The sequence below is a fragment of the Vipera berus genome (genome assembly GCF_964194415.1).
Source record: "Vipera berus genome assembly, chromosome: 3".
NCBI classification, from domain to species: domain Eukaryota; kingdom Metazoa; phylum Chordata; class Lepidosauria; order Squamata; family Viperidae; genus Vipera; species Vipera berus.
In genome coordinates, this window is record NC_138204.1 from 51,538,974 (window position 1) to 51,566,531 (window position 27,558).

Consider the following 27,558-nt stretch of genomic DNA (forward strand, 5'->3'; position numbering starts at 1 on the left):
AGAAATGCTGGTGGGCAGTTTAGTGTTAAATTGTTTGGAGAAGAATGTGCGGAGTGTGTGGAATATGCATGCTCGCTCCAGTGGGCTAAATTTTAGAGCTAATAATGTGTCAAGCAAGGCTAGAGCAGCCTGGTCTGCCAAACAACCTGCCCCTTTACCCATTTGATCAAACAGCCATGATTTCTCTGACTGTCCCTGAAGGGCCATTCATCTTCCATCAGCGATCCTACACGAGATGGGTGTGTTCCCTCTATGGCTCTGAAAGGCATTTCTAGTAAAAAGATAAATATCCTCCTTGCAATTCTTGGGCTTTGGGTGTTCCTTACTCTGGGAAAGGATTTAAAGCTGTCTGCCAGACCCGTGGGCTGTTACAACAAGACAGTGCCACAATGCTGAGCTCAGGCCTGCGGATTCCCCTCCTTCCCCTCCTCCTCCTGCTGCTCTCAGCGATGGAGCTGAGCTGGTCCTTTACAGATGAGGAAAAGCAGCAGATAGTGGACCAGCACAACCTGTATCGTTCCATGGTTTCCCCTTCAGCTGCAAATATGCTGAAAATGGTAAGTTTGTGGTGATGGGCTTTGGTGGAGTTGGGGAATTCAGAGATTTCTATCTCTTATCATGAATATATGGCAACTTTGCTTGAGTGTTATAAAAATGAACTTAAAAAAAAACAACCCTTTGGTGTCCCTGTGTTCAGTTGATGAAGAAAAGAAAGGTGAGAAATTTGAATTCAGCAACCAGTTAAATGACCTTTCTGGACATGCCTTGTGTTTCCTGGTGTATTTTACAAGTTAACTACTTTTTAAAACAACGGTGACCTATTTTTGTGCAAGGGGGAATGTGTTTGTGTGTGGGGAGGAGGAAGGTCTGCTGTTTTTCTGTTCATAAGCCAATCTGCTCACCTGTAATTCACTGAAAACTTCTGGAACTTTTGAATGGAGCAATCCTCTGATTCTTATCAATTTCCTGCTATGAATTAGAGCTGTCATAAAGTATTCTATATGAATCTAAGGTAAGGAAGCCAGTGTGGGCCATTGTTACAGGAGTTCTATACCAAGTTATAATACCAGGGCTATAAAAGAACTAAAAAGGTTTTCAATTTCTGTATGAAGAGCCCATAGCTATTGGATTACAGTTCTATTCAGAAAACATCTTTTGGGCTTTTACAGGTGGTAGTGATGGTCGTCTACGTATGTGTGTTTTTTCCTTTTAGAAAATATGGTTTCAGCACGTGAAACTCATTAGTTGCATGGGATACAAAACAGATTTTTTTTAATATCCCAGCTCTGCTACTGTTCTAGGAAACACAATAATCAAACAGGAATTTGATATCACTGATTATATTATTTCCCCTTCTCCATGTCTGCCTGTCAACCAGCTCCAACTTCATTAAGGTTCTGTCTGTAACAAGTAGGATAATAGCATTGTTACCGATGCCAATGTAAATATATTGACCCACTTCCCACTACACCTGCACATTTTTTTTTTGCATTCTTATAAATGTTACCCTTTTGCTCAGTGGTGGGATTCAGCCGGTTTGCACCACTTCGGCAGAACTGGTAGCTAATTTTTTGTTGCCCAGGCCCAGAATGGACTTCCGGAAGCGGCATCTGCACAGAAAACGGGTTGTTGACATATTTGAATCCCACCACTGCTTTTGCTGTTCAGACTCATTTCTCCCCCTCCTGCTGTTTTTCCGGGGTTGGGGAGGGAACAAGATGCAGATTCAGATTTTTTAAAAAAATAGCGTTAACAAAAAATAATCTCAGGATTTGATTTGCTTGGTAGAAATCAAAGGCTGGACATGTCCCAAAGATATTTGTAAACGAAGGCAAACTGTTCTGCTGAGATTTCCAGTAGCCACTGATTGAAAACCAGCAGCGTATTTTGAGACTATGGCCAGGTTTCCCTGTCACCAGAATGGGATGACAATTGTTTCTGGAGGGCAGTAAGGGATGATGTCACCCTCTATTAATCCCTCACTCACCTCTAAAGCAACTTCAGGAGACATTTTCCTGATTCACTTCCAAAATACACTTTTCTATGTTATGTCACCTTGAGCTCCTGCCCACTTGGGTTAGTATGCTTCAGTTCATTCAAGTTAACTCCAGCATGAATTGGCTCCTGTGATAAAACAGAAACGCTCCTTCCACTGACCCAGTGCCTATTGTGCTATTTCAAAACTTTTAGAGCTGCATTTTACTTTGAATTCAAGGATAGCACAATGACTACAGGTAGTCCTTGACTTATGATCGTAATTGAGTCCAAAATTTCTGTCGCTGAGACATCTATTAAGTGAATTTTGCCCCATTTTATGACCTTCCTTGCCAGAGTTGTTAAGTGAATCACTGAAGTTGATAAGTTAGTAACTCGGTTGTTACGTGAATCTGGCTTCCCCATTGACTTTGTTTGTCAGAAGGTCACAAAAAGTGATCACATGACCCTGGGGCACAGCAGTGGTCATAAATGTGAACCAGTGGCCAAGCATCTGAATTTTGATCCCACGATCATGGAGATGCTGCAAAGGTCACAACTGTGAAAAACAGTCATAAGTCACTTTTTTCAGTGCCCTTGTAACTTTGAATGATCACTAAAATAACTGTTCTAAGTCAGGGATTACCTGTATAATATTTTCTTATTTTAAAAAGGTTGCTGGTTTGAAATGCAGCAGAATTTAAGAAAAAAAAAACTATACCTGAGATAAAAGAATGCACTTCTAGATCCCCAAAAGTCCATAGTTATTTAAATTACATGGATGCTGAAGTGAAAGCTACTTTGAGTAACCCAAAAAAATGATGAAATGATACATCACTAGACATTTCTCTATGACTTAAAAAAAAAGCACAGGGAAAAGTAGCAAGTTCAGAAAAATGAAAATCTTCGCTGTTTCAAATAACCAGCCTTTTATTTGCAAGAATTATAGTCATTGTGCTATTACAGCATTTATAATAAAGGAAGCTCTGAAAGAGACAAAAAAGCAATAGGGCAGTAGGACATGATATTTAAAATAGGTTATGCCTGTTTGCACGTGCTTTCCAGTCTTCACTTTGTGAGTGTATATGTGTGTGTGCATTTTTTTTTAAAAATTGCACACCTGTAAAAAGTGTATATGTCTAGGAAGACAGAAAAGAAGGTGACTGGTCATTGCTTCCCTGGAATAATAATAAAGTTGGTAGAGATCTTAGAGGTCATCTAGACCAACCCCCTGCTCAGGCAAGAAACCCTATACCATTTCAGACAAATGGCTGTCCAGTCTCTTCTTAAAAACTTCCAATGTTGGAGTATTCACCGCTTCTGGAGGCAGGTTGTTCCACTGGTTAATTGTTCTAACTGTCAGGAAGTTTCTCCTTAGTTCTAGGTTGCTTCTCTCGTTGACTAGTTTCCATTCATTGCTTCTTGTCCTGCCGTCAGACGCTTTGGAGAATAGCTTGACTCCCTCTTCTTTGTGGCAGCCCCTGAGATATTGGAACACTGCTATCATGTCACCCCTCACCCTTCTCTTCATTAAACTAGACATACCCAATTCCAGTAACTGTTCCCTATATGTTTTAGCCTCCAGTCCCCTAATCATCTTTGTTGCTCTTCTCTGCACTCTTTCTAGAATCTCAACATCTTTTTTACATCGTGGTGACCAAAACTGGATGCAGTATTCCAATTGTGACCTTATCAAGGCATTGTAAAGTGGTATTAATACTGCACGTGATCTCGATTCTGCCCCTCTGTTAATGCAGCCTAGCACTGTGCTCCACAACAGCAGGAAAAATATCTGATAGGAGAATGTGGTACTCTGCTTTTTGGAAAATGTCTCAGTCTGGGCCCAATTTTCTCAAGCCTTTCTAGAATTAAAGTGGCATGAGCACAGGACCAAAGCAGCTGGTGGAGAGCTGCATCCACAGAGAGCTTTGAGCAGGTATGAGTGAGGTAAGAAAAATATGGAGGGGGAGGCTTGCTAGAGGAGAAATCGGCCCTTTGCCAGAAAATTAATTCAAGTAGAAATGATTTGTATAGGGAATTTGAGTAATAAATTAGGTTGGAGTAAATTGAAAGGGCAATGATTGCTGTTTGCTAATGGCTGTGGCTCAGACCACATCTCTGCCTTGCAGTCTGTGTGGTTTTAGGCAGGTTGTTCCCAGGAGTCCAAGTGAACTTGTAGTGGAATCTTGAGAACTGACTCTTTTTGATGACAAATACAAGTAGAAATGTAGCTGAAGATTAAAGGGCAGTGGCAGATTTTTTGGGGGGGCGGGCCATTGTCTTCTTATTCCTTTTACTAGCCCTGAAAGGACAAAAATATATGAATTTTCTTTAAGGGTTCATCCATGGATTTTTGGTGATAGAAGGCTGCATTTTACTATCTTTGTGATGGAAAGGAAAGATGCAGTAGGGAGATAAATCACATCACAACGTAGGTGGTGCTGGATTTTTTTCCATTTCCTCCCCTCTTGTTTTGGGGAGAAAATTGGAACTTTGCTTTTTCTAAAATAATATATCTGTGAGTTATTATAAGAGAAATAAACTTTTTCAGCATAATGTAAACACCATATGAAGGCAAGGACAGAGAACAGTGCAATAGACAAAATAAAAACGAGGGCCCATCATAGTAAAGGCAATTAATGCAATATAAAATCCAAATTATTACATGGTAAGACACCTTCCCTCCAACCAAAACAAAGTTCTGAGAAATGAAAAATGTGTTGAGACTGTTCTTAATTGTCTGAAACGTATTTTAGGTCTTACACTTCACTGTTGAAAGTCAGCAGTGTAGTCAGATTTGCATGGGTCATAAAAAAAGGGTGTGAAGGCACAAATGCCATATTAGTAGGACAGTATTTTCCCAGATTAGTCCAGGTGTCAATCTGATATTCATATTTTGTGAACATGAGAAAAACTATCACTCTGGATCAATCCTTTTCTCTTATTAGAACTAAATGTGATAAGACAAGGACATTTGCTCACACCTAAAAAGGGGTGGGGCTTTGATGGTGTGGTCCTGCCATCATCTTGAGTTTGTTGACCCCAGGAGCCGCCAGCTCCCTTTTGTTCCTTTTCTGCACTAAAGCATGAGAAAGACCTATAAGGGTGCTGCTTTTTGCTCAAGGGTTTTGTGGATGGGAGGTATACTGCTGTATTGTATTGCATTCAATGCAAAGTTTTGGGACGGCACTTTTTGCTAATGCTGCTTCCCTCAATTCTAAATGTGCTTGTGAGACGATTATCTTGACAATCTGGATCAGAGTTATTTATTTTTTAGGGCTGGCCTTTGGGTCCCATGGTTAATGCCTTTTCCTGTTATGAATTCCTGTCCAAAGTCACGCTTTTTATTTTGCTTGGGTCAGTAAGGGCTGGTTGTCATGGAAATATTTACATACATTGAGCTATGCTTGCCAAGCCATATTTAATGGAATGAGAAATGCAGCTGTTAGAGCCCGCCATTTGGCTGTGAATCACAAAATGGGGATAGCGCACCCAGCCTGAATCTACATCAGCATCTCAGTGATTACATCTATGTTCATATGAGTTTAAAACAGTTTCATTTGCAGTCATCAATATGCCAGTCTGAAATACTGCTAGTCCTTGACTTACAACCCCAGCTGAGCTGGAATTTTGTTTGTAAGTCACTGCGGTCATAAGTTGAGTCACCATGTGATGTTGTTTTTACTATGTTTGTTAAGCAAGTCACCATCATGATTAAGCAAATCACGCAGTTATTCAATGAATTGTGTAGACATAAGTTGAATCCAGCTTATTTAATGGACCCTTTTTGCCATTTTTTGCTGGAAATGCGATCATTTGACCATGGAGTGCTGCAACTGGTCCGACATGCAAGCCAGTTGCCACGTGCTTTGAAATGTGATTACATGACTGCCAGAGTGATGTGGCAGTTGTAACTTTGAAGACAGGTCATAAGTAACTTTTCTGAGTGTGCCATAACTTGGAATGGTTGTTAAATGAATTGACTGTAAGTTGATTACTACTTGCATTGCACATTTTGTGCTAGAATTGGAGCAAGATTATCCAGTAATTGTTTAATCTGTTTGATATGAAAATCTCATTATTTATCCAGTTGATTGGAATAGACAGTAGAGTATAACAGAATACATATAGCCCATAATAATTCTGTTGCCCCAGTCAGGAAACAGGGACTTCAGTGAGGGGAAGGAAGCCAAAAAAATCAAGATCGTAGTCATGATCGCTCAAATAAACTCCTTACCTTTTTTTAACATCTTGCATGCACAAGGCTCATAAAAATGGGTGGCTTCGGTTGCAGCTGCTTCTTTGGACTTTTTTGACCACACCCCAGCCCTGTATGTGCTGCAGGGTAGAGAAGAAACAAAACAAGACATTGATGGAAAGCCAAAAGGGTCTTGGATAAAGACCTTCAACAACCATCTTTGGGAATTGGCAGTGACTCTGTGGATGAACTCTAGTGGAATGATACTGTAAAATATTATTTTTAAAATAAAAAACAACAAACCAGTCAGAACATTTAAGAACAGCGTCACACTATTGTTCTTCATCCTCAATTCTTCTGCTATGTTTTCATTCATTTATATTTGAATGTATATTTAAAAGATTAAATTAGATATGTTTAAAGATGTGAGGATGGCTTTATTGAATTTGGAAATCTTTGAGGTAGTTCACTTATTTTCTGGTTTCTTCCATGATAATTCTGTTTAAATGATAATACATTTTGCTTGGATTCTCATTTCTATGAAAGGATGATTTAGCTGATTACAGATAGTTCTTGACTTACGACCATTTGTTTAGGGACCAAAGTTACAATGGCACTCAAAAAAAAAAAAGAATTACAATTGTTCTTTGCATTTATGACTGTCACAGCATCCACACAATTATGTGACCAAAATTTGGGCAGTTGGCAACCTGCATATATTTATGTTGATTGCAGCATCCTGGAATCATGTGATCGCCCTTTGCGACATTCCCAGTTGACAAGCAAAGTCAGCAGGGAGAAGCCAGATTCACTTAACAATCACATATTTCACTTAACTGCACTTAACAACTATGGCAAAAAGTTTGTAAAATTGTGGTCATAACACAATTACTGCATTACATGCATGACTACCTGCATGTCTTTAGTTGGGACCCAAGACTGCAAATGTTAATATAAGGGTGGATTTTTTTCTGAGAAGTCCCAGTTACAATCCTTCATTCTCGTAATTAAATCTACCAGTTATATCTTGAACCTTTCCTCCCCACTAAGATTCCATTGCAGCTGTTCTTTGGTGCCACTAAAGCAGAAAACAATTCCTGGATCAGAACTTTGCTTAAGAGGTCCATTGGGCATATTATTTCTGCTTATTTAGGGAGATGACATTCAGGGGGAATGCCTTTCTATTGTCATGGAACAATCATACACTTGTTTAATGTGTTTGATAGGTAGGAAATATGAAGATACCTTTTCTGAGTGTTGTGGTGCAGACCACTTTGCAACAACCATGAATGTCTTAAAAAAGAAAAGGGATTCACCTAGGTCTCTAAGCAAGATGAAGGAACTTTTGACAACTCCACGCAAAGACTTAAGCTGCTTGTCTCAGCTATATCTGAAATCAGCATTAAAAACTTCAGTCTGGATTGCACTAGATTGGTAAGTTGGCAACTGGGCTAGACCGATGCTCAGTTTGCATTACAGCACCTGCTGTCCTTGACCGGTGGGTTCCCCTGCTGCTTGCCAGTCTCATCCATGCTGGGAAAGCAAGTCTTACATGCTGGAACCTCTGTGGATGATTTATCAATGCCTATCTTTTCATTTTCAGTATTGTTCCCTCCTTATTAATTCCCATTTTTTCCTTTGCTCTCCCAAATGTTTGCACACTCCTTGGAGGGGAATCTTCCAATTCCTGCCCCCCCCATCCTGGGTCCAGTAAAAGTCTTGCTTAGTCTACACTAGCCAACCTGCTCCTTCCTCAATCTTCTGGGTTTGCTGTCCGTTCCTCAGTATACTGTTTGCTCTTCTCTCTAATCTCCCAAATATCAAGTCTAGGCAGGATGCTCCTCTTCCTCTCAAGATGAACAGGTTGATCAACCTTTTAACTCAGAAACCAAAAGACCAAGGCCAGGACCATCAGAGAAAACACAGGTGCTGCTCCTCCAGCTCTCAACCACAGTAGAGGATTTTGATCTGCAACTGAAAATTAAGCTTTCAGCCCACGGGAATGGCAGAGATAGTGTGGAAAGTATCAGAAGGATTTTGGCCAATTTCAGGGAAAGCAATGAAGGCAGCTGCTTTGCAAGTCTGATCTCATAAATTAGGGTTGTTTACCTTCAACTGAGCATGGGTGGAGAATAAGAGCTTTAGGCATTTAAGGGCTCCCCAGAAAGGAGATATAGTGATAACCTATAACTATGAGTTATGTGTATTCCTCACTCTTGAATTAGTTTGAACAACTCTGATTGACTCCCTCTTGGGAACTAACTGTGGTATTTGACCATGACACTTGGACTGGATATTTTGCATCTCGGACTGACTCAAGCACAGTCTGATCTTTCGTGACTCGGATGAAAAACTAAACCTGATTTATAGCTTTACCAGCATACATCACCATCAATGCATTTCCTAGTTTATGACCGATTCATTTGTTTTCATAACAACAACAACAATAATGAAGTTAGAAGGGACCTTGGAGGTCATCTAGTCCAACCCCCTCATCAGGCAGGAAACCCTATACCATTTCAGACAAATGGCTGTCCAGTCTCTTTTTAAAAACTTCCAGTGTTGGAGCATTCACAGGTTCTGGAGGCAGGTTGTTCCACTGATTAATTATTCTAACTGTCAGGAAATTTCTCCTTAGTTCTAGGTTGCTTCTCTCTTTGGTTAGCTTCCATCCATTGCTTCTTGTCCTGCCTTCAGGAGCTTTGGAGAATAGCTTGACTCCCTCTTCTTTTTGGCAGCCCCTGAGATATTGGAACACTGCTATCATGTCCCCCCTCATCCTTCTCTTCATTAAACTAGACATACCCAATTCCAGCATCTGTTTCTCATACGTTTTAGCCTCCAGACCTCTAATCATATTTGTTGCTCTTTTCTGCACTCTTTGTAGAGTCTCAACATCTTTTTTACATCGTGGTGACCAAAACTGGATGCAGTATTCCAAGTGTGGCCTTATCAAGGCATTGTAAAGTGGTATTAGTACTTCACATGATCTTGATTCTATCCCTCTGTTAATGCAGCCTAACACTGTGTTGGCTTTTTGGGCAGCTGCAGCACACTGCTGGCTCATATCTAAGTGATTGTCCCTCTCACAGTTACTACTATTGAGCAAGGTACCACCTATACTATACTTGTACATTTGGTTTTTCTTGCCTAAATGTAGAACTTTACTTTTTTCACCATTGAATTTCATTTTGTTAAATAGCGCCCAGTGTTCCACTTTGTTCAGATCCTCCTGTATCTTAAGCCTATCTTCTGGAGTGTTGGCTATTCCTGTCAGCTTGGTGTTATCTGCAAATTTGATGAGTTCCCCATTTATCCCCTCGTCCAAATAGTTGATGAAGATGTTGAAGAGCACTGGGCCTAGAACAGAGCCCTGGGGCACCCGACCACAGACTTCCCTCCATGTAGATGCAGTTCCATTGAGGACCACATGCTGAGTACAGCCGGTCAGCCAGCTACGAATCCATCTGGTGGTGATGCTTTCTAACCCACATTTTTCTATTTTATCAAGTAGTAGGTTGTGATATACTTTATCAAATGCCTTACTGAAGTCCAAGTAAATTATATCAAGAGCCTTGGTGGAGCAGTGGGCTAATGCCTCCTTAAGTAACACCAGCTGCCTGCAATTAGTGCAGGTTCGCATCCCACCAGGCTCAAGGTTGACTCAGCCTTCCATCCTTCCGAGGTAGGTAAAATGAGGACCCAGATTGTTGGGGGCAATAAGCTGACTTTGTAATAATGCCACTTGGGGTGTGTGTGAAAGCCCTAATAAGCAGGCATATACATAGAATGAAGGCTACTGCTAAGCTTGTAAGCCGCCCTGAGTGTTCGGAGAAGGGCGGGATATAAATGGAATAAAAAAATTAAAAAATAAATAAATTCCTCTGGTCCACTAATTTTGTCATTTGGTCAAAGAATGCAATAAGATTTGTCTGGCATGATCTCTTTTTGACAAACAAATGTTGGTTTTTAGTAATGACTTTGTTTGCATCTAGGTGTTCGCTGATTTGTTGTTTAATTATCTTTTCCAGAATCTTCCCAGGTCTTGAGGTCAGGCTGATAGGTCTTGAGTCCAGTTTACCAAAAAGGTTAATCTTTTCCTTTTTTATATTTTTAAATAGGCTAGCATGCTGTGTGATCACATACTTTGCTGCACACTGTATATGCCCAAGTAAGCGTTACAAAAATAAGAAAAAAAGATGGACTGGCTATGGATATGTGGCTACTCAGAATAAGTGTTAATGTGCCTCTGTTTCCTACTACTGTTGTTGCTTCCTCAGATAGCTGTGAACTAAACATCTAAGATGATAATATTGTATCTTAGAGCAATTTCTTAGAACAATTAATAAGTGGAATGGCTTGCCTTCAGAAGTTGTTCTCCGTCACTGGAAGTTTTTAAGAAGAGATTGGACAACTGGTACAGGGTCTCCTGCTTGAGCAGGGGGTTGGGCTAGAAGACCCCCAAGGTCCCTTCCAGCTCTGCTGTCCTGTCATTCCATTATCTCATCTCAAGGCCTACAATAGTGGTTTCTATAGGGAATGAGGTAAAAAAAAATTAAAAATAGCAATTACTGGCACTTTTCTCTATGTGTTGCATGTGTGTTGCATGTAAGAAAGGGCCAGGGCTTTAATTGTATGATTATGATTGCCATTTTGGGCTTTTTTGATACCATCCTCATACGTACCCTAGCTTATGTGTAGGAGCAGACTAAGCTTGAAGTGTTCATCTGCTGTGAGTCAATTCTTTATTTGTGGCAGAAAAAGATGCATGACCATGGATACATGTGTATGTACAGGGCTTTGTCACAGAACGCCCAGAACGGAGTTCCAGCACCTTTTTTGGATGGAAACTTGTAGGGCTGGCAAGGCAGCTTGTATGATGTGTGTGAGTTCCAGCACCTTTTATATATATATATATATATATATATATATATATATATATATATATATATATATATATATATATATATATATATATATATATATATATATATATATATATATATATATATATACATACATACATACACAAAAAAGCACTGTATATGTGTGTGTATTTGTGTATAGTCTGTGTAAGCAGAAATAGTTAAATATTTAAAAATGACATTACTTGAGAGCTGTCTGAAGTTGTCAAGATTCTGTCATCTTGTTCTGATGTATATTATAGTACTGGGTTTCTTTCTATAGAGGTTTTAACAATGCAGAATTGTGAACATTCCTTTTTCTCCAGGAATTTGCAACTTCAATAAGATGAATAAAATGGGGGTAAAAATGTGGTTTACTTTAAAGACAAAGTCTTGAAGAAATGGTCTCACTTGCTACTGATTCCAATCTGAAATGTTTGAAATTCTAAATGTGGTTCTAAATGTGATCCAAAGCGCTTTGATAAATGCTTATTTTAACGAGTTACTTTCCTTTCTTATTAAAGCCAGAATAAGCTTGAGGACTACTGGTTTTATACTGTACTAGAGAAGCTTTTCTCTCTCTTAAACATCCACCCCAAAACCAACTTTTTGACTCTGGTATCATGTCTTTTTTCTCTCTCAGCCCTGCCTACGACTTGATGAGTAAACACATTGTCTGTGTTCATTTGCCATATAAAAACAGGATAATTTGAAATAAGAAAAGCTTTCTACTGTACATCTGTTTTGCCCAGTTTGGGTCCCTGCAGGTTTTCTTATAGTATCTCTTGTTCTTGCTCACTGGCAGGATTCATGGGAGCAGTGGAGGGATCCATACTGAAAAAGACTGTTCTAGAGCAGCAGGGACAGTCTTTTCGTGGTGGGGTTGGATAGAACTGCAGTATTCAGCTCTCTCTAATTCTAGAATTGGCTCACATTCATACTTTGAATTGGCTCTACATTGATGGAAAGGAAAGCAGGCCATACATCATAGGTGCTCTATGTTGGAGTAATTTAAAAGGGGAGTTGTATTTTATATAAAGATGTAGCTTATTGTCCCGTATTGCATAGAAATAGCTGCATTTCCTTATTATTGTACTATACCCTTACCTTCCTTTCCTTTTCATTCTTCTATTAAATATTATTAAAAGAGTTGGATTTTTCAGTTGCTTGTTGCCATTTACTGGCGACTTGGATTTATATAGCACAAATATGCTAGTCCTGTGTTTAGGCCAGAGGGAAATTGTGAAAATGACAAGTCAACAGTAGGCTTCTGCAGAGATAGAAGACTCCCCGAAGTATAAGTTCCATTTCTTTTCGTTATTTCTCTTTGGATTTCTTTCCTTTACAAAATTGGTTAAGCATTGGACATTCTGAACTTACCGTATTCATTAAGACTGCGACACAATCCCTTCAAGAAATAGTTCATAGAAATCTAGTACAAACTGGTAAGATTCCACCACTTAACATATGTCTATCTGTTTGACAATTTGAATCTTGCCTAATATATATAACTGTGACCAAGTTCTACAGAATGATATGGTCTGTACGAGAAGCCACATTTATCACAGGGATGCAAATCCTATGTTCAATATCAAATCTTACCCCAGTGCTACATTACATACCGGTACTTGGAAATGAAAACAAATTTCATTCCCTTCTTGACTAAAGTGCTGCGCATTCTGCATTGCAAATGAGTCCTCTCAGGAAGTCTTCTGAGCCCTTCTGCAACTGGATCTAGGCCTTTGCTCGACTAATTTGCATCAGAAGTTAGAGACACTTGGAACTGTATAACAGAACATGGTCCAAAACTGAGTACTAACTTGACTTGTGTACCATAGTATTCCCCAGTCACATTCTCCATACATAAAAGTTCTTCCTGCTTGACAACTGCTTCTAAAGTAGCCCAAGGAGCACAGCTGGATAAGAATGGCCTGTCTATCACTACACTGGAGGGATCAGTTGACAGCTGTTTTAAGTAACAAGTATGCCAGATGTTTACATTGGCTCTAGTCTAACACAGCTGTTCAACAAGGCATGTTGCGGCAGGGAGTGTTTGCATGTTTACTATCCTTTCCTCTTCATGGGAAAAAAAGGATTCATACCAGCTACTGGCCAGAGAATCTTTCTCTATATTATGTCAAACGAGGTGGCCGCCTGTGAGTTTTTGGACTGAAGCCCTTTCTGATGGGTGGGCAAGATTATTGCACTGAGAGAACACTTTTAGATGCACCTCAACCTTATTGCATAAAACCCTAGCTTGGTTTAGTGGCTTAGTTCAGCACAAGAGTTAGCTTCATCCCTTTTCCCTTTCCTTCAACTTTTCCTTTCCTTTCCTTTTTTTGAGTGGGGGAGGGGCAGGAGGGAGGATATGTGCTACTTTACTTCATATGAAGAAGGTGCCATGGAGACTTTAAAAATATTTTCTAGCTATAGTCCAAAATATTACTACCTCATTCAGCAAGTTTTCAGTAAACCCACTTGAAGGCATTATGTACCATACGATGCATGTAAGTTTGCATTATGTACCATAGAACGTAAGGAAAGATACTGAAATATTTTTAAAATGTTGTACGACTGTTATAGTCATGTATTAAATATAGACCTATTTAGATGTCGACACTGACTGTGTTACATGACATGACGTAGAAACAAATATGCTTATCAAGTAAGGAAGTTAAAAACCTGTGGAATTTCTGTACTATAGCTCTCATTGCACATATTTCTATATTATGTCTGAAAACTCATCTTTTCTTTACATCCTCTCAGCTTCCTTATTTCAGCAATAAAATGGAGAAAGAAGCAATTAAGTGATAATTTAATAGTCTTGCATTCTGATGACATACTTACCTTTAGTTGGAATTTGTAAATGTTGCTAGAGGAATTCGGGAACAGCACTCATTGGGTTCAATAGCCAGAAATCATTAAGATTGTAACCTCAAGAAGCTTCAGCTTTCCAAAAGTCTCTGAGCAATCTGGAATGTGGAGTATATGAACTAATCTGGATGGCTGATATTCTGCATATAAAGTGCAAATAATTTCCAGCTGAAATTGGGCACAACTATTTAGATTCTTGACCCCATTTTTCTAGTCCCTCATGCTGGCATTAAGCCTGTCTATTGTTATTGGGTGTCTGGCCATTTTTCTGGGTACTCATTGCTGTACTTTGCCCTTCTGGGAGACGATGATGCTGATGATGTTTTGGATTATTGTGATTTCAGAGCTGGGATTCAGAACTGGAAGCCTTTGCCCAAAATTACTCAACAAAATGCACTTGGGAACATAATAAGGAACGTGACTACCGAGGCGAGAACCTTTTTGCCATGACTGGATACCTGGATCTGGAGAGAGCGATGGAAGACTGGTATATCGAGTACCAGTATTATAATTACAGCACAATGGCATGTAAAGAGGGAGAAATGTGTGGTCATTACACCCAGGTATCTAATTGTATCTTGGTGGAGGCTTAGAGTCAATGCCTAGGAAATGGTGTATCATTGTGCCACCTACTGAAATGAAAAGGCCCCACAGTGATAGAGAGCTCATAAGTGATAGAAAGATAAAAGTTATTCTGTAGAGTGCAGAATAGACAGTGATTGCAATTGAGGGAATTTCTTAACTTCGATCGTCTTAGATTCTGACTTCCATGTTAATTCCCAGCTAAGATTGAAACCAATGGTATACACATTCATGAATAAGGGTCCGGTTGATTTTCAGTGGTGCTGAAATTGATGACATAGTCTGAATTCCGCTGAATAACTCCAACCAGTTGTTGCTGTTGGGGAAAGCTCATTTTCATGTCCCTTTGTGGGATAGCCATGAAATCATCAGCCTGCCTGCCAGCAGATTAGAATCCCCAGTTATGACAGATTATTTTCATTTTATATTGCTCTTACATTTGTTGGGAAGTATTCATTAAAATGCTAATATTTCATAAGAATGTAAGGCTTGCACAAGACTCATGTCATTCTCCTCTATAGTCTATCTTCACAATGTTGTATCAGTAGGCAGCTGAGAAAGGTGACTCAAACCCATCATACTTCAAGGCTGACTGAGTAGTTGAACCCAGAACTCCCCTAATCTAACCATGAGATTGTTGCTCAATGGAAGGGATGCAGTTGCTTCCACACCTTCTTTCAAAAACAATTTATGTACACAGGACACTGCATAATGTCAATTTATATTTTTTAAAGGAAAATAATAATAAACTAGGACGTGAAAATTTCTGATCCTCTAATTCTCTAGGACTCTTAATATCTGTAACCTGGCCTAATGTGAATGAGCAATGAGTATCCCTACCCTTGTAATAAAACAAATTGGATTTAAGTTCAAGGCACATGCACATCTTGTGATGAAAATAATGAACTGAGGATGGAGAGAGAGGAATTCTTGCATGCCAATACACTCATGGAGAGATATTTGATTAAATACCATCTCTAACAAGGTCAGGTCTATGCTTCTAAAGAAGGTGAAACTGATATTAACATACTACTTCACACTAGAAAAAAAACACAGTGTAATTGTAATAGAAGGTCAAGAATGAGCCTTTAGAAAATCTAAGTAAAAATATTGGGCAATGTGTATGAAATGAATGCACAATTTGTAAACCTACCTGAAAGATTCTGAAATAAACATGTGGATGGATGGTTTCATTAGCTAAATAAAGGTTAGGCAGACATCACCCATAGATATCTTTTTGGTCTGATATAAGGAATAAATGGGCTATTGCTTTCTTCTATAGGTAGTTTGGGCCACCAGTGAGCGTGTTGGCTGTGGGACAACATTCTGTGAAACCCTGGAACTGATAAATGATACTGACATGCATTTGTTTGTCTGCAATTATCAACCCCCGTAAGTTTCTTTCTCCCCCAGCTTATTGTGTCATCATTGTTCTGATGGTTTAGAGCAGGGGTGTCAAACTGCCGGCCCACGGGCTGGATGAGTCACAACAAAACTGCGCCCACCCCATTGCCGGCAATGGGGAAAAAGCTTCGATACGTCGCACGACGTCACGTGACGTCACGAGTTTGACACCCCTGGTTTAGAGATTAAAGAAAAAAGAACAGCTTGTTCTTTCATTCTTGAGTTCCACTACAGGTCCATGAAAACTTTGTAGCAGGGAAGAATCAATACTTCTGCTTAAAGAAACAAATAAAAAGAACAGGGAAGTTTTGTAGATAAGGGGTAGGCAGAAAAAGTGCCCACTAGGAAATGTGAGGTTTGAATGGAGTGATGAATTTCTAGAAAGAACAATCATTGAATCATTCAAAGACTGTAAAAAAAAAGCAGATACTGACTCAGGGGAACCTGGAAACCAAGAATAAGATGGCAGCATAGAGCAACAACCAGCCCACTGGAAAGGTGGAGGTAATGGACTATACCTTATTGTAACTGATTAGATATGTTGCTGTCGGTAGATTGGAAGGAAGTAAAGCAAATCATCTGCTTAAAATGACTTAAACTGGAAAAGAACACTCAAGAAATGCTGGGTGACCAGTGTAGATGGAGTGGCCACAGAAAGTATGGATTTACCCTAAAGGTGAATTTAATTCAGTACTGCATCCTTAAGACCAGGCTTCAATTTTGGGTCTTTTGCATAGTAAACACATGTTGGTCCCTCTTATGGATTCAGGAATTCTCCTCCCACTTCCCCTCCACTCTCCCCCACAAGTGAAGACCATTTCTGAACTGCCCACTGCCCAATAAATAATGAAAAACTAATGAACCAGATTCAATGACATATGAAAAACATAAGGTTGATAGTAACTGCAACAACCAGGTGCATGAACCATATTCTTCTAAATCAATAGCACAAACATGATTCTACTGAATGCAACGCAAGAGTTAAAAGACTCCACCAATCCATGAGAATATATTGTTTTGTTGTGCTGACTGAAATTCCTCAGCTGTTGCACTGGCAGCTGCTTCAAACAGTTTTGCAGTGGGGTAAGCCATTCCATAATCAAAGGGATCTGCTAACAAGAAAGAAGGAGACACAGAAAAAGTCAGTATTGCTCCCCATGAAATGTAGACACAAACATTGTGAGTGTACCACAAAACCGCCTCATTTACTATGTGAGAGTACACGACATAGTTGTATAACTGTTGTGTCAGCACTTTGCAAGATTGGATGGTTTGGTTGTTTCCTGGCATTTCTCTCCCTTGTGCGAGAAACCTGTGAAATATGAAGAGGGGTGTATGCAGGATATAGCAAACCCTATCACACATAAAAAATTGGGCAGAACTTCAATCATATAATCATGATCACCTATCCCAATAATACCACTGAATATGAACTAATATAAATAATGAATATACAAATGAATTATCTTACTAAGTGTTAACCTATTTTGAAAGTGAATAGTTAAAATGACTGCACACATTCCATTAAATAGAGTAGCCCTAGCAATATTTCCCTCTTTCAAGGCAAATTAGCCGCAGAAAATATAAATACATTTTATAGAATTAAATATACATAATTACTGCAACTGTTAATCAGATAATGTTACTTTGTACAAAAGAAGCACCAGTCCATTTCTAATTAAAGTGTAACTGACATTTGATCACAGTACAGCATCTGCTATTAATAATTGTCTGGATTTAATTGTGTTTATGTTTCTAGTTCCAGAATGTGTTAAGAGCCCTAGAGATTTCATGTAAACCTACTTCAGGAGTCCATCTTACCTAAATTGCAATTATTCTTGGTATCAATCTTAAAATTAAAGAATAATTGTTCTTAAATCAGTGTCAGCCTAAATTCTGGAATAAAGGATTCACTGGATGATATTTAATTAGTTTTTGGAATGTAAATACTAACATTAATACAATTATATTCCTCTTTTTCACCATTCAAAGCAGGAATATACTAGGGGATAATGTTAGAAAGTAAAGATGTTGACTGTGACCACACAAAAGACATCATGACCCCTTTGAAGTGTGTTGTCAATATGGTACATGTAAAAATGGGGTGGGATTTTTATTAAACAGATGTGGTTGCCATCTTGACTTTATTTAACTTCTCTCCCTCATAGATATCTCTGAATCAAAACATCCAAAGTTCCAAATAAAAACACAAATACTTAAAAATTTTATTACAAACATGTAAATGCCCAGACTACATAAACATGTGGGCAAATGAGCTTTTTATGTAAATTTTTCCAGAATGACATAGCATCTTTTTCTTAGCTCTTTCTCCTTATGGAATTCCTGATATTAAATAATCACTTATGGGTATCAAAGTTGACCATCTTTTAGTGATTGCTAACTTCTGTAGGAGAGGAATAAGCTTCTCTGCTTTGCTCTTTTACATGACATGTTCACTTTTTAATTCCTAGGGGAAATATAAGGGGACGTCAGCCATATATCATGGGAGCTTCATGTTCCATGTGCCCAGAGGGCTACTCCTGCAAGGACAATCTCTGCGGTAAGTCATATTTCCATGTGACTGCAGGTCTGAAAAAAGGCACCTTGTTTATGTCCTAGATTAATTCTTTCCTCCAAGATTATCTACTGAATTTAAATTTAATTCTGCTGCTTGTAGCTACTCTGCAAATATACCACTTTAAAAACTGATGACCAGTAGATGTGTTTGACTTCTACTGTCCCAAGAGGAAAGCTGATTTACTTTTTTATAATTCAGTAACTGCGATTACTGTGATAAAGTGCATGTATAAAATAGATCAAACATTTCAGACTAAGCTTTCTGCCTCATGTGACCACAAATCAAACATATTTCTATGGAGACAGTGACATATTGAATTGAAATCCATCACGAACAAAGTAATGAGGGGATTACTTCATCTTCTCTCATAGCTATGCTATTCTGAATAATGAGGGGATTAAAATATGGACATTTATTGCTGACAAATTACTTAAGAGTTCCAACTGAGGTTTATACTGGGAAAGAACAATTTAAATGACTATTTTTCTTTCATGATGAAGTTCTTTATAGTACAAAATTATCTCCAGGTCTGTTTAGTATCTACATGAAGATGCTAAGGGAGGTCATCCAAAGGCATTGGGTTAGGCCCAGTATCTGATGATACCTAGTTATTTTTCTGAATCCCTATCTGACCAAGAGATGCTATTAAGGTTTTGTCGCCATGCCTGAGGCTGATGGAGATGACTTACGCTCAACCCTGGCAACACAGAGTGGTGCTTGTAAATATCAGAGCCACTCAGTTCCAGAATGTTCCGATTATCAGAATCCTTGCCTACAAACCAACTTCTAGACTCTTGGCTCCTGTTCAAAAAGCAATTGGCAGCTGTGGCTAGGTGAAACTTTGCACAGTTCATTTTGTGTGCTATTTGCATTCATTTTTAGACTGGGGGACTATACTCACAATCATTTATGCCTTAGAGTTTTTTCACTTGGACTATTGCAATGCACTCTCCATGGTGTGGTCCTTGAAGACAACTCAGGAGCTACAGCTGGTAGTAGCAAGAATAGTTATGGGTACACCATAATATTCCCATGTAAACTTCTACTGCATGAGCTGCACTGATTACACTGTAGGATTACTAGCACAATACAAGGTATTGGTGTTTATCTATATAGGATTTGGATATGGCAGAAGATCTGAAGGAAAGTCTGTCTCTAATTATCACTGCCAGTTTTACAAGATCCAATTGGATTGGCATGCTCTGGATTCTATCAAGTAAACAGGCACTCCTTTTTGGTCACAATGCCTGCCTTGTGGAACAGCATCTCTCAAAAGAGATGGCTAACACCAACCCTGCCGTTAAGAAACTTTGGAAAATCTGGATTTTCCCTTAGGCACTAGGCTGGGTGGGCACATAAGAGAAGAGATCAAACATTTCAGACTAAGCTGTCTCATGTAACCACAAATCAAATATTTCTGCTGGAAATGTAAATACATTTGTTGTGCTTACTTCTAGATTTGCTATGTATTTTATGTCTTTATGATTGCTTTTTGTTGCAATGTTTTTTGAACCTTGTTAGTCACCTGGAATTGAGTAGACAGCCATATGCATTTAATTAATTAATTAAAATCATGAGTTGGCTTCTTGATGACACCTGATTACTATGATAGATGTCTAGTTCATGGTGGTTTGCAAATATAACATCCCCAGTCAGATATCATAGGTGTGGTCCAAGCCCTTTTCCTTAAACATTGTCATCTTATGGGACCTCACTATAGCACCCTGTCCTTTAGAATAGCTTTCCTTCTAAGATTTGCCCTCCTTCCCTTTAGCCTTCCAGAAGGTTGTGAAATATTGTCTCTTCCCCCCAAAATTGGGCTAGGTTTTTTTTAAAATCCCATTTATATCCCGCCCTTCTCCGAAGACTCAGGGCGGCTTACAATTTAAAGCACAAATCAATGTGCTTAGCAATAGCCTTCATTCTATCTATATGCCTGCTTATTAGGGCTTTCACCCCCCCCCCCACCAAGCAGCATTATTACAAAGTCAGCTTATTGCCCTCAACAATCTGGGTCCTCATTTTACCTACCTCGGAAGGATGGAAGGCTGAGTCAACCTTGAGCCTGGTGGGACTCGAACCTGCACTAATTGCAGGCAGCTGGTGTTACTTAAGGAGGCATTAGCCCACTGCTCCACCAAGGCTCTAAAGGTTAGATTTTCTAAAGGCTCATTCTTGACCTTCTATTACAATTATACTGTGTGTTTTTTTTCTAGTGTGAAGTAGTATGTTAATATCAGTTTCACCTTCTTTAGAAGGTTGAGGTTGGATCAGAAGATAAATGTTCTGGGAATAGCAATAGCACTTAGACTTATATAATGCTCTATAGTGATTTACAGGACTCTCTGTTTGGTTTACAAACAACAGCACATTGCCCCCAACAATCTGGGTCCCCATTTTACTGACTTTAGAAAGATGGAAGGTTGAGTCAACCTTGAGCCCCATCAGGATCGAACTTCAGTCTGTGGGTAGAATTAGCCTGCAATAAGCATTGTAAGTACTATGCCACCAAGGCTCTGGTGGGTATGCAGAGGGTAGGAAAGGATATGCTCTATTGTTATGTTGTTTTTATGGGTTGTTGTGAGCTGCCTAGGATCATTTTATGAGATAAGCAGCCAAATAAATTATGTATGAGCTATGAGGTAACCAATGCTAATGGATATGTGTACACATGCTTAATCCCTTCACAGTAATTTATGTCAATCTGTGCTAAATAAGAGAATAAATCTGTTGCCTGAGATAGAAAATCCCAGTGGTATCCTCTTCTTGATATTGTTTAAAAATATAAGAATTAAATAATCTTTTCCTAATCTGGTACCTAGGTTGGTGAAGGCCAAACTAAATAATTATCTTTTGTTGCATCCTAATCGAGTCCCATTTAAATGATGCTCTAAATGGTTGCAGTGCCTCTGGGAGGCACAAATGCTTATTTCATCTTTTATGAAATAAATGTTTGGACTCGGAATTCCTTATAATGGATTGCAATGGAGCTTTCCAGGGCCCAACTAAACAGCACTGGCATCTGTTAAAATCCAGATGACATCTATATTTAATTTAAAAGCAAATGTCTATGTGCAGCATTTTAAAGGCATCCCAAAACTTCAAGCTGGGGTAGCCACCACAGACTCATAACACAGTAAACCTTTCCAGCAGTATAAAAATGTGTGTCAAAGTGCAATTTTCCTGCCCCGTAAATTATTGCTGACTTGCTGTCAATCTATGCATTTTCAACCAGATTCCACTGCTGATGTAGAAGAAACCACTGCATCACCCACAACCCCTGAGTTGAAATCAGCTACAAGCCCAGATTTGCAGTCCTTCATAACAGTTTCAGCAACCCATATACCAGAAAGTCCCCAAACTGGCACCGAAACAGGATCAGAACCTCCCGTTACAGAAGATCAAGACACCATTTCAACTGCAAGCTCAGATCTGCAGTCCACCACAATAGTTTCAGTAGCACACACACCTGAAGGCTCCCAAAGTGGCACAGAAGCACAATCTGAACCCAATGTGACAGAAGAGCCAGATGTGGATCTTAATGTAACTGACTTACACTCAGGCACAGACGGGATTGATGAATCCTTGATGACCACAACCAGTGCTACATCTTTTGCAGATTTAACCCCATCTCTTTCTTCTATTTCTCCTGAAACAGGAACTAAAAAAACTACTGGCACAGAGCATCCGTCTTCTGCTGGTGTCTTAATCACAACCCAAACATCCTTAGTCAAAACTCAGCGACCTGTAACAATTCTCACAACTACCACAAAGACCCTCTCCACTCCCAAACAGCCATCTGTGCCAAAGCCCCCCTCTGTGCCCCCCTCTGTGCCCAAGACCCCCCCTGTGCCCAAGACCCCCCCTGTGCCCAAGACCCCCCCTGTGCCCAAGACCCCCTCTGTGCCTCAGACCCCCCCTGTGCCCAAGACCCCCCCTGTGCCCACGCCCCCCCCTGTGCCCAAGCCTCCCCCTGTGCCCAAGCCCCCCCTTGTGCCCAAGCCCCCCTCTGTGCCCAAGCCCCCTCGTATTGATAAGCCTCAGTTTTTTCCTAAGCCACCCCCCATCCTTATAAAACCTCCCATCTCTAAAAAACCAGCACGCCATCGTTTGATGGCCTATTCCAAAGCCATACAGAGCAGCAGCAATTCTTTTCAGTCTTCTGCAGGTAAAGCAGCCTCAATGTCTGTCTGCCTGCCATGCCTTGGGTGTAAACAGATCAGCCAACCTGAGGACATAAAGACTGCCCTTGAGCAGCTGACCTTCAGATATCCCTATGCACCTTGCTTTGGCTCTCTTCCCCGATGGCAAAGACACAGCAAGTGCAGCTGGTGTGGGCACACTCGAAGCAATGCTCTTAGAAACACCAGGCCTTACTGGCTCCACACTTCATAGTAATACATAATCTGACATATTTACAGGTAGTCCTCGACTTACAGCAGTTGAACAGTAACCATTCAAAGTTACAACAGCATTGGAAAAAAGTGACTTATGACCATTTTTCACATTTATGACTGTTAGAGCATCCCCAGGGTCACATGTTCAAAATTTGGATGCTTGCCAACGGACTCATAATTATGATGGTTGCAGGGTCCCGGGGTCATGTGATCCCCTTTTGCAAATTTCTGACAAGCAAAGTCAATGGGAAAACCAGATTCACTAAACAACTGTGTTACTAATTTAACAACTTGCGTGATTCACTTAACAACTATGGCAAGAAAGGTCGTAAAATGGGGAAAAATTCACTTAACAAGTGTTTCGTTTAGCGACAGAAATTTAGGGCTCAACTGAGGTTGTAAGTCGAAGACTACTTTAATATGTAAACTCCTCCCTTTTTTTCCTTTGTGCATGCGTGTATTTGGGTGTCCATGTGCATACCTGCACCTTTTTCTCTTTTCCTATAGCTTTTCCCATTCCATTGAATGGGGCTCGAATTGGTCCAAAGAACAGAATTTTCAGCAATGCTAGGAGTTTGTTGGGAATTGTTCTCTGTTTCTACTACTTCTACATTTTCCTCACTCCAGCTGTGATTTTGCCCTGAGTCACAGTCCAGTAATAACAGACCCTCGGCTTGTGTGTCTGATCTGAAGCCCTGACTCAGTTTTCCGCATCACCTTACTTGTGGCATGTTTATTTATAGGATTGTGCCTGCATGCCATTCTCATACCTCCTGTCTTGCTTTTGAGTTAGGGTTAGAATGTCCCCAGTAAGATCTTCTTTATTGATCTGTTTTCTGCCCAAAATGCCAGACTGTTAAAAGAAATCTGGAACTTGAAAATAGAATAAACTACACAAGCGAAGCAAAGGCATATACCTTTACTGACTTCTTTAGCTTATTTTAAAATAGGAATTCATTTGTGCTTTCTTGATATAGATGCTGAAGCTTTGTGACCTAGAAAAACAAAACCCAAACAAAACCCAAACAAACATGAGGGTTTATTATATCCTCTGGAAATGTAAGGCACACTGATACTGTACTGCATGTCCTATTTGTAGAATTGGATATAGTAAATGATTGACTAGGAAAACTTGGCTAAGGAGTTTCCAGAGAAACCTAGTACATAACAATTTAATCTTAGACTAAATAAGCAATGCCCATGGGGCTAAAATATTGAGTGTGAAGTGAATGGAGTGTCCTCATCCAAATGTTACATGTATATATATATATATATTATGTATATATATTATTATTACATGTATATATATATATTACTTCCAGGACTCTTCACTGCTAAAATATTTTGATCAGGCAATATTATTAATGAACAATAATAAAGTTGGAAAAGCTGCTTTTGTCTCTGCGTGTGTAAATGAGCCTGATTCATACAGCCATTTTTAGCAGTTGCTATTATTAAATGATACTTGATTGAAATGGTTCTTAGCTATCATGCAGTGTTGTTGATTTAAAAAAACATTCTAGTCATTGGATACAGGTAATCCTTGATTTACAACTATTCGTTTAGTGAGTTTAAAAAAAGTACTTATGAACATTTTTCAAGCTTATATGACCATTGCAGCATTCCCATGCTCATGTGATTAAAATTCAGATGTTTGGCAACTGGCATATATTTATGATAGTTGCAGTGTGATCACCTTTTGTGACATTCTGACAAGCAAAGTCAATGGGAAGTCAGATTCACTTAACAGCCATGTCATAACTTAACAACTGCAGTAATTTACTTAATATCTATGGCAAGAAAGGTCATAAAATGGGGCAAAACACATTAACAACTGTCCTGCTTAGCAACAGAAATTTCAAGTTCAATTGTGATCATAAGTCGAGGACTACCTGATACTTGATTATTGGTAATCACATAAGTATCTCTGGGAACAGGCTGCATTTAAGTTCAACCTGAAGCTACTTGACTATCTTGAAATGTTTCAGTCATTTACATAGATCTTTGTTTTGTTAGTTTCAATGGTACTTACTATAGTTTCAAGTGACTGGGTTTACAATTGCGACACTATATATCCTCTAAAGATATGAATAGCAAGTCAGTTTTGTGGTGTAGCATCTTTCAATTTGAAGTACCCCAAGGAATTATTATCCAGTGTGATATATGAAACCTTGCTCTAGCCCAGCTGAACAGCATGTAGAAAAGTTGTTTTCAAAGCTAACAGTATGTGGAACTTAGCTGTTGTGACAAAAAGATATTCTCTGTTGCAGCATATCAGAGTTAACAGGTGTCCCATGATTCCATAGACAGTGATCCATCTTGAAAAAAAAAATCATGTCTGCATTGTTTATGTTTCGCTATAGCTAGCCTGTTCTATCAGAATGAAACTCACTCCCAATGTAGAGATGTGTGATGTATTGCAGTGTAAATGCATTCAATTGTATCTAAAATAAATCAGGAGTAATGTCTGCTCCTTATTGACCCCAATTAGACAGCAGGAATGTGTGATTAATGAAAAGATGAGAAATGTTTTCAAAGGCATAACCAGATAGATGTAGCTTTAAATTATGAAGAATGGAGGCCAAAGTGTTGCAGCTGGATTTTTTACACATAACAGCCAGACAAATGCTGATCTGATCCATATCTTTTACAGTTTCCAGAGTAAAGAGTTCACCTCTTGACAAACCTCAGCTGGGCTAGCTAAGATCCAGTTGAAGGTGCTACTTGAAGCAAAATTCTGCAAATACTGTATTTTTGTTAACAGAACCTTGGGAAAGGTACAGCATCTTCTTAAAAGGGTACTGTAATGTATTGGGATTTTACTTGAACTGTTTCACGTGTCTGTTTGAATGCTGCTTAAGGTTGCTCAAGTGGTGTGTCTGTGTAATGGTCACTGACTTGCCAGATTTGCTGTCTCCAAGATCATTGGATGATTTGGGGCGGGAATGGGTTCCTTTAAAGCTATTGGCCACCACCTAGTGGCCAACCGTATAAGTAGCCGCGCAGAAGCCTCTGATTCAGTTCTGTTCCTGTTTGCCTCAATAAAGCAATGTTCCTGTTTGTCTTGCTTACTGCCTCCAAAGAACTCACTACACAACAGGTGCAACATTTTAAATGGTACAATAAAGTAGCATTGCAAGGCATGATTTTTAATACTTCTGAAAATAAATGTTATTTCAAAAATCTTTTGCCTATAAAATGCATTATTTATTGGCTAGCTGATCTTTAGGGCAATTCGTTAAAGGAAGAGTTGAAGTGGAATGTCTGAGAAGCTTTTCTTGGTTCATATCAAACAGCCCATACAACAACAAGAAATTTTATTAAGGCCATTGGCCAATCAACAAGTGACCTATCCCACTGTGATTGTGAAATAAATAATGGCCTAATGAGGCTTTTAATTTTTGTGGAGTTTTAAATATTTTTTTCTGGAATCCCCCCTTTACCTGTAGCCTGTGTGTTACCTGCATTCTCATGTATATGTACCTGTTTGCAAATATATGTACCCATTTTTGGGGGTGTGCATACACATGTGTATTTTCAGATTAAAATTTTCAAGCAATTTTTGTTTACCTTTCACAACAAGTAAAGCTATCTGTAGATTTCATTTCTTTTGAGGCTTATTCGGACCCATATTGATTTGGAGTTGGGATCAAGGTTAAGTTAATCACTCTGGATTGTTGTGGCTTAAAAAGTACTTTGTGCATATGAGGGAATGATTTTAAAATCTCTTGAGAATGGAACTTTTAGGAAAAGGGGACAAATGCAGGGTGTGGCTGCATTTTGGGGACTGATTTTCCTGTATTCAAAGCATTATTTTTTTAAAAAAAACTCCACAAAAATTAAAAGCATATTAGGTTATTATTTATTTTACAATGCACAAAATAGGGTTTGTCTCCCAAACACAATGCTGACTAGGGTTCTGTTAATTATTCACTTTATTTTTGTTTGAATATCCATAGAATTAGGTTTAGAGTTAAGCTAATCATGTACCCCTGAATTAACTGTCATCCTTTTCTTGATGGGATTAGATTCAACATACCATATACAGTTAGGGTTATGACCTTGTGAGGTCATCATTAGGGGGAAGAGAATTATGCAAGTCATATTCAGGTAAAGGGAATTATACACGTCAATGTATGAACTTGATGATGCCTTAGTTAAAAAAAATATACATTCTTACTAGTAGGTGAGGACTTGATCCTATCCTGAACACTAGGAGAAACTCTGATGGCCCTCTGTCCAGTCACGTAATGGGCTTATTTGAGACAGCTGTGCTTTGCTTCAGTCAAATGCTTTGTGCTGCAAGGAACACAATGTGCCTTCATATGTTGCTTCTGGAAGCTTCTTTCTCATGCCAATAGCTGGAAGAGGCTTCAGCACAGAGCACGTGGCATCTTTATTTCATTCTTTAAAAGCCAGGGCAGGCTGCGTTGCCAAGCAAGGCCGTTTTTAAGAGGCACTTTTAAGCAAAGTGATTCTGCCATGACTTGTATTGACCAAACACAATATCATATACAAGATCTTTCAGAACCATTCAGATTTTTTTCTGTATTCTCAGATTTTTTCTGTATAACAGAAATAAAGGAGGTCAGCTGAACAAACAGAATTCAGCTAGTATGTACAAACAGTTCTCCCCTCCCTCCTCTT

At 39.2% G+C, this 27,558-nt stretch overlaps 1 protein-coding gene across 1 annotated transcript; it reads left to right on the forward strand.

Moving 5' to 3' along the window:
- Positions 1–389: 389 nt before the first annotated feature.
- On the forward strand, positions 390–26,096 carry PI16 (peptidase inhibitor 16; the record flags this gene model as incomplete). Its single annotated transcript, XM_081325463.1, has 6 exons — positions 390–557; positions 14,295–14,513; positions 15,815–15,924; positions 18,408–18,496; positions 21,750–24,447; positions 25,565–26,096. The coding sequence occupies 5 exons, from the start codon at positions 390–392 to the stop codon at positions 22,907–22,909; spliced, it is 1,746 nt and encodes a 581-aa protein (XP_081181589.1). The 3' UTR covers positions 22,910–24,447; positions 25,565–26,096.
- Between the last annotated feature and the right edge of the window lie 1,462 nt (positions 26,097–27,558).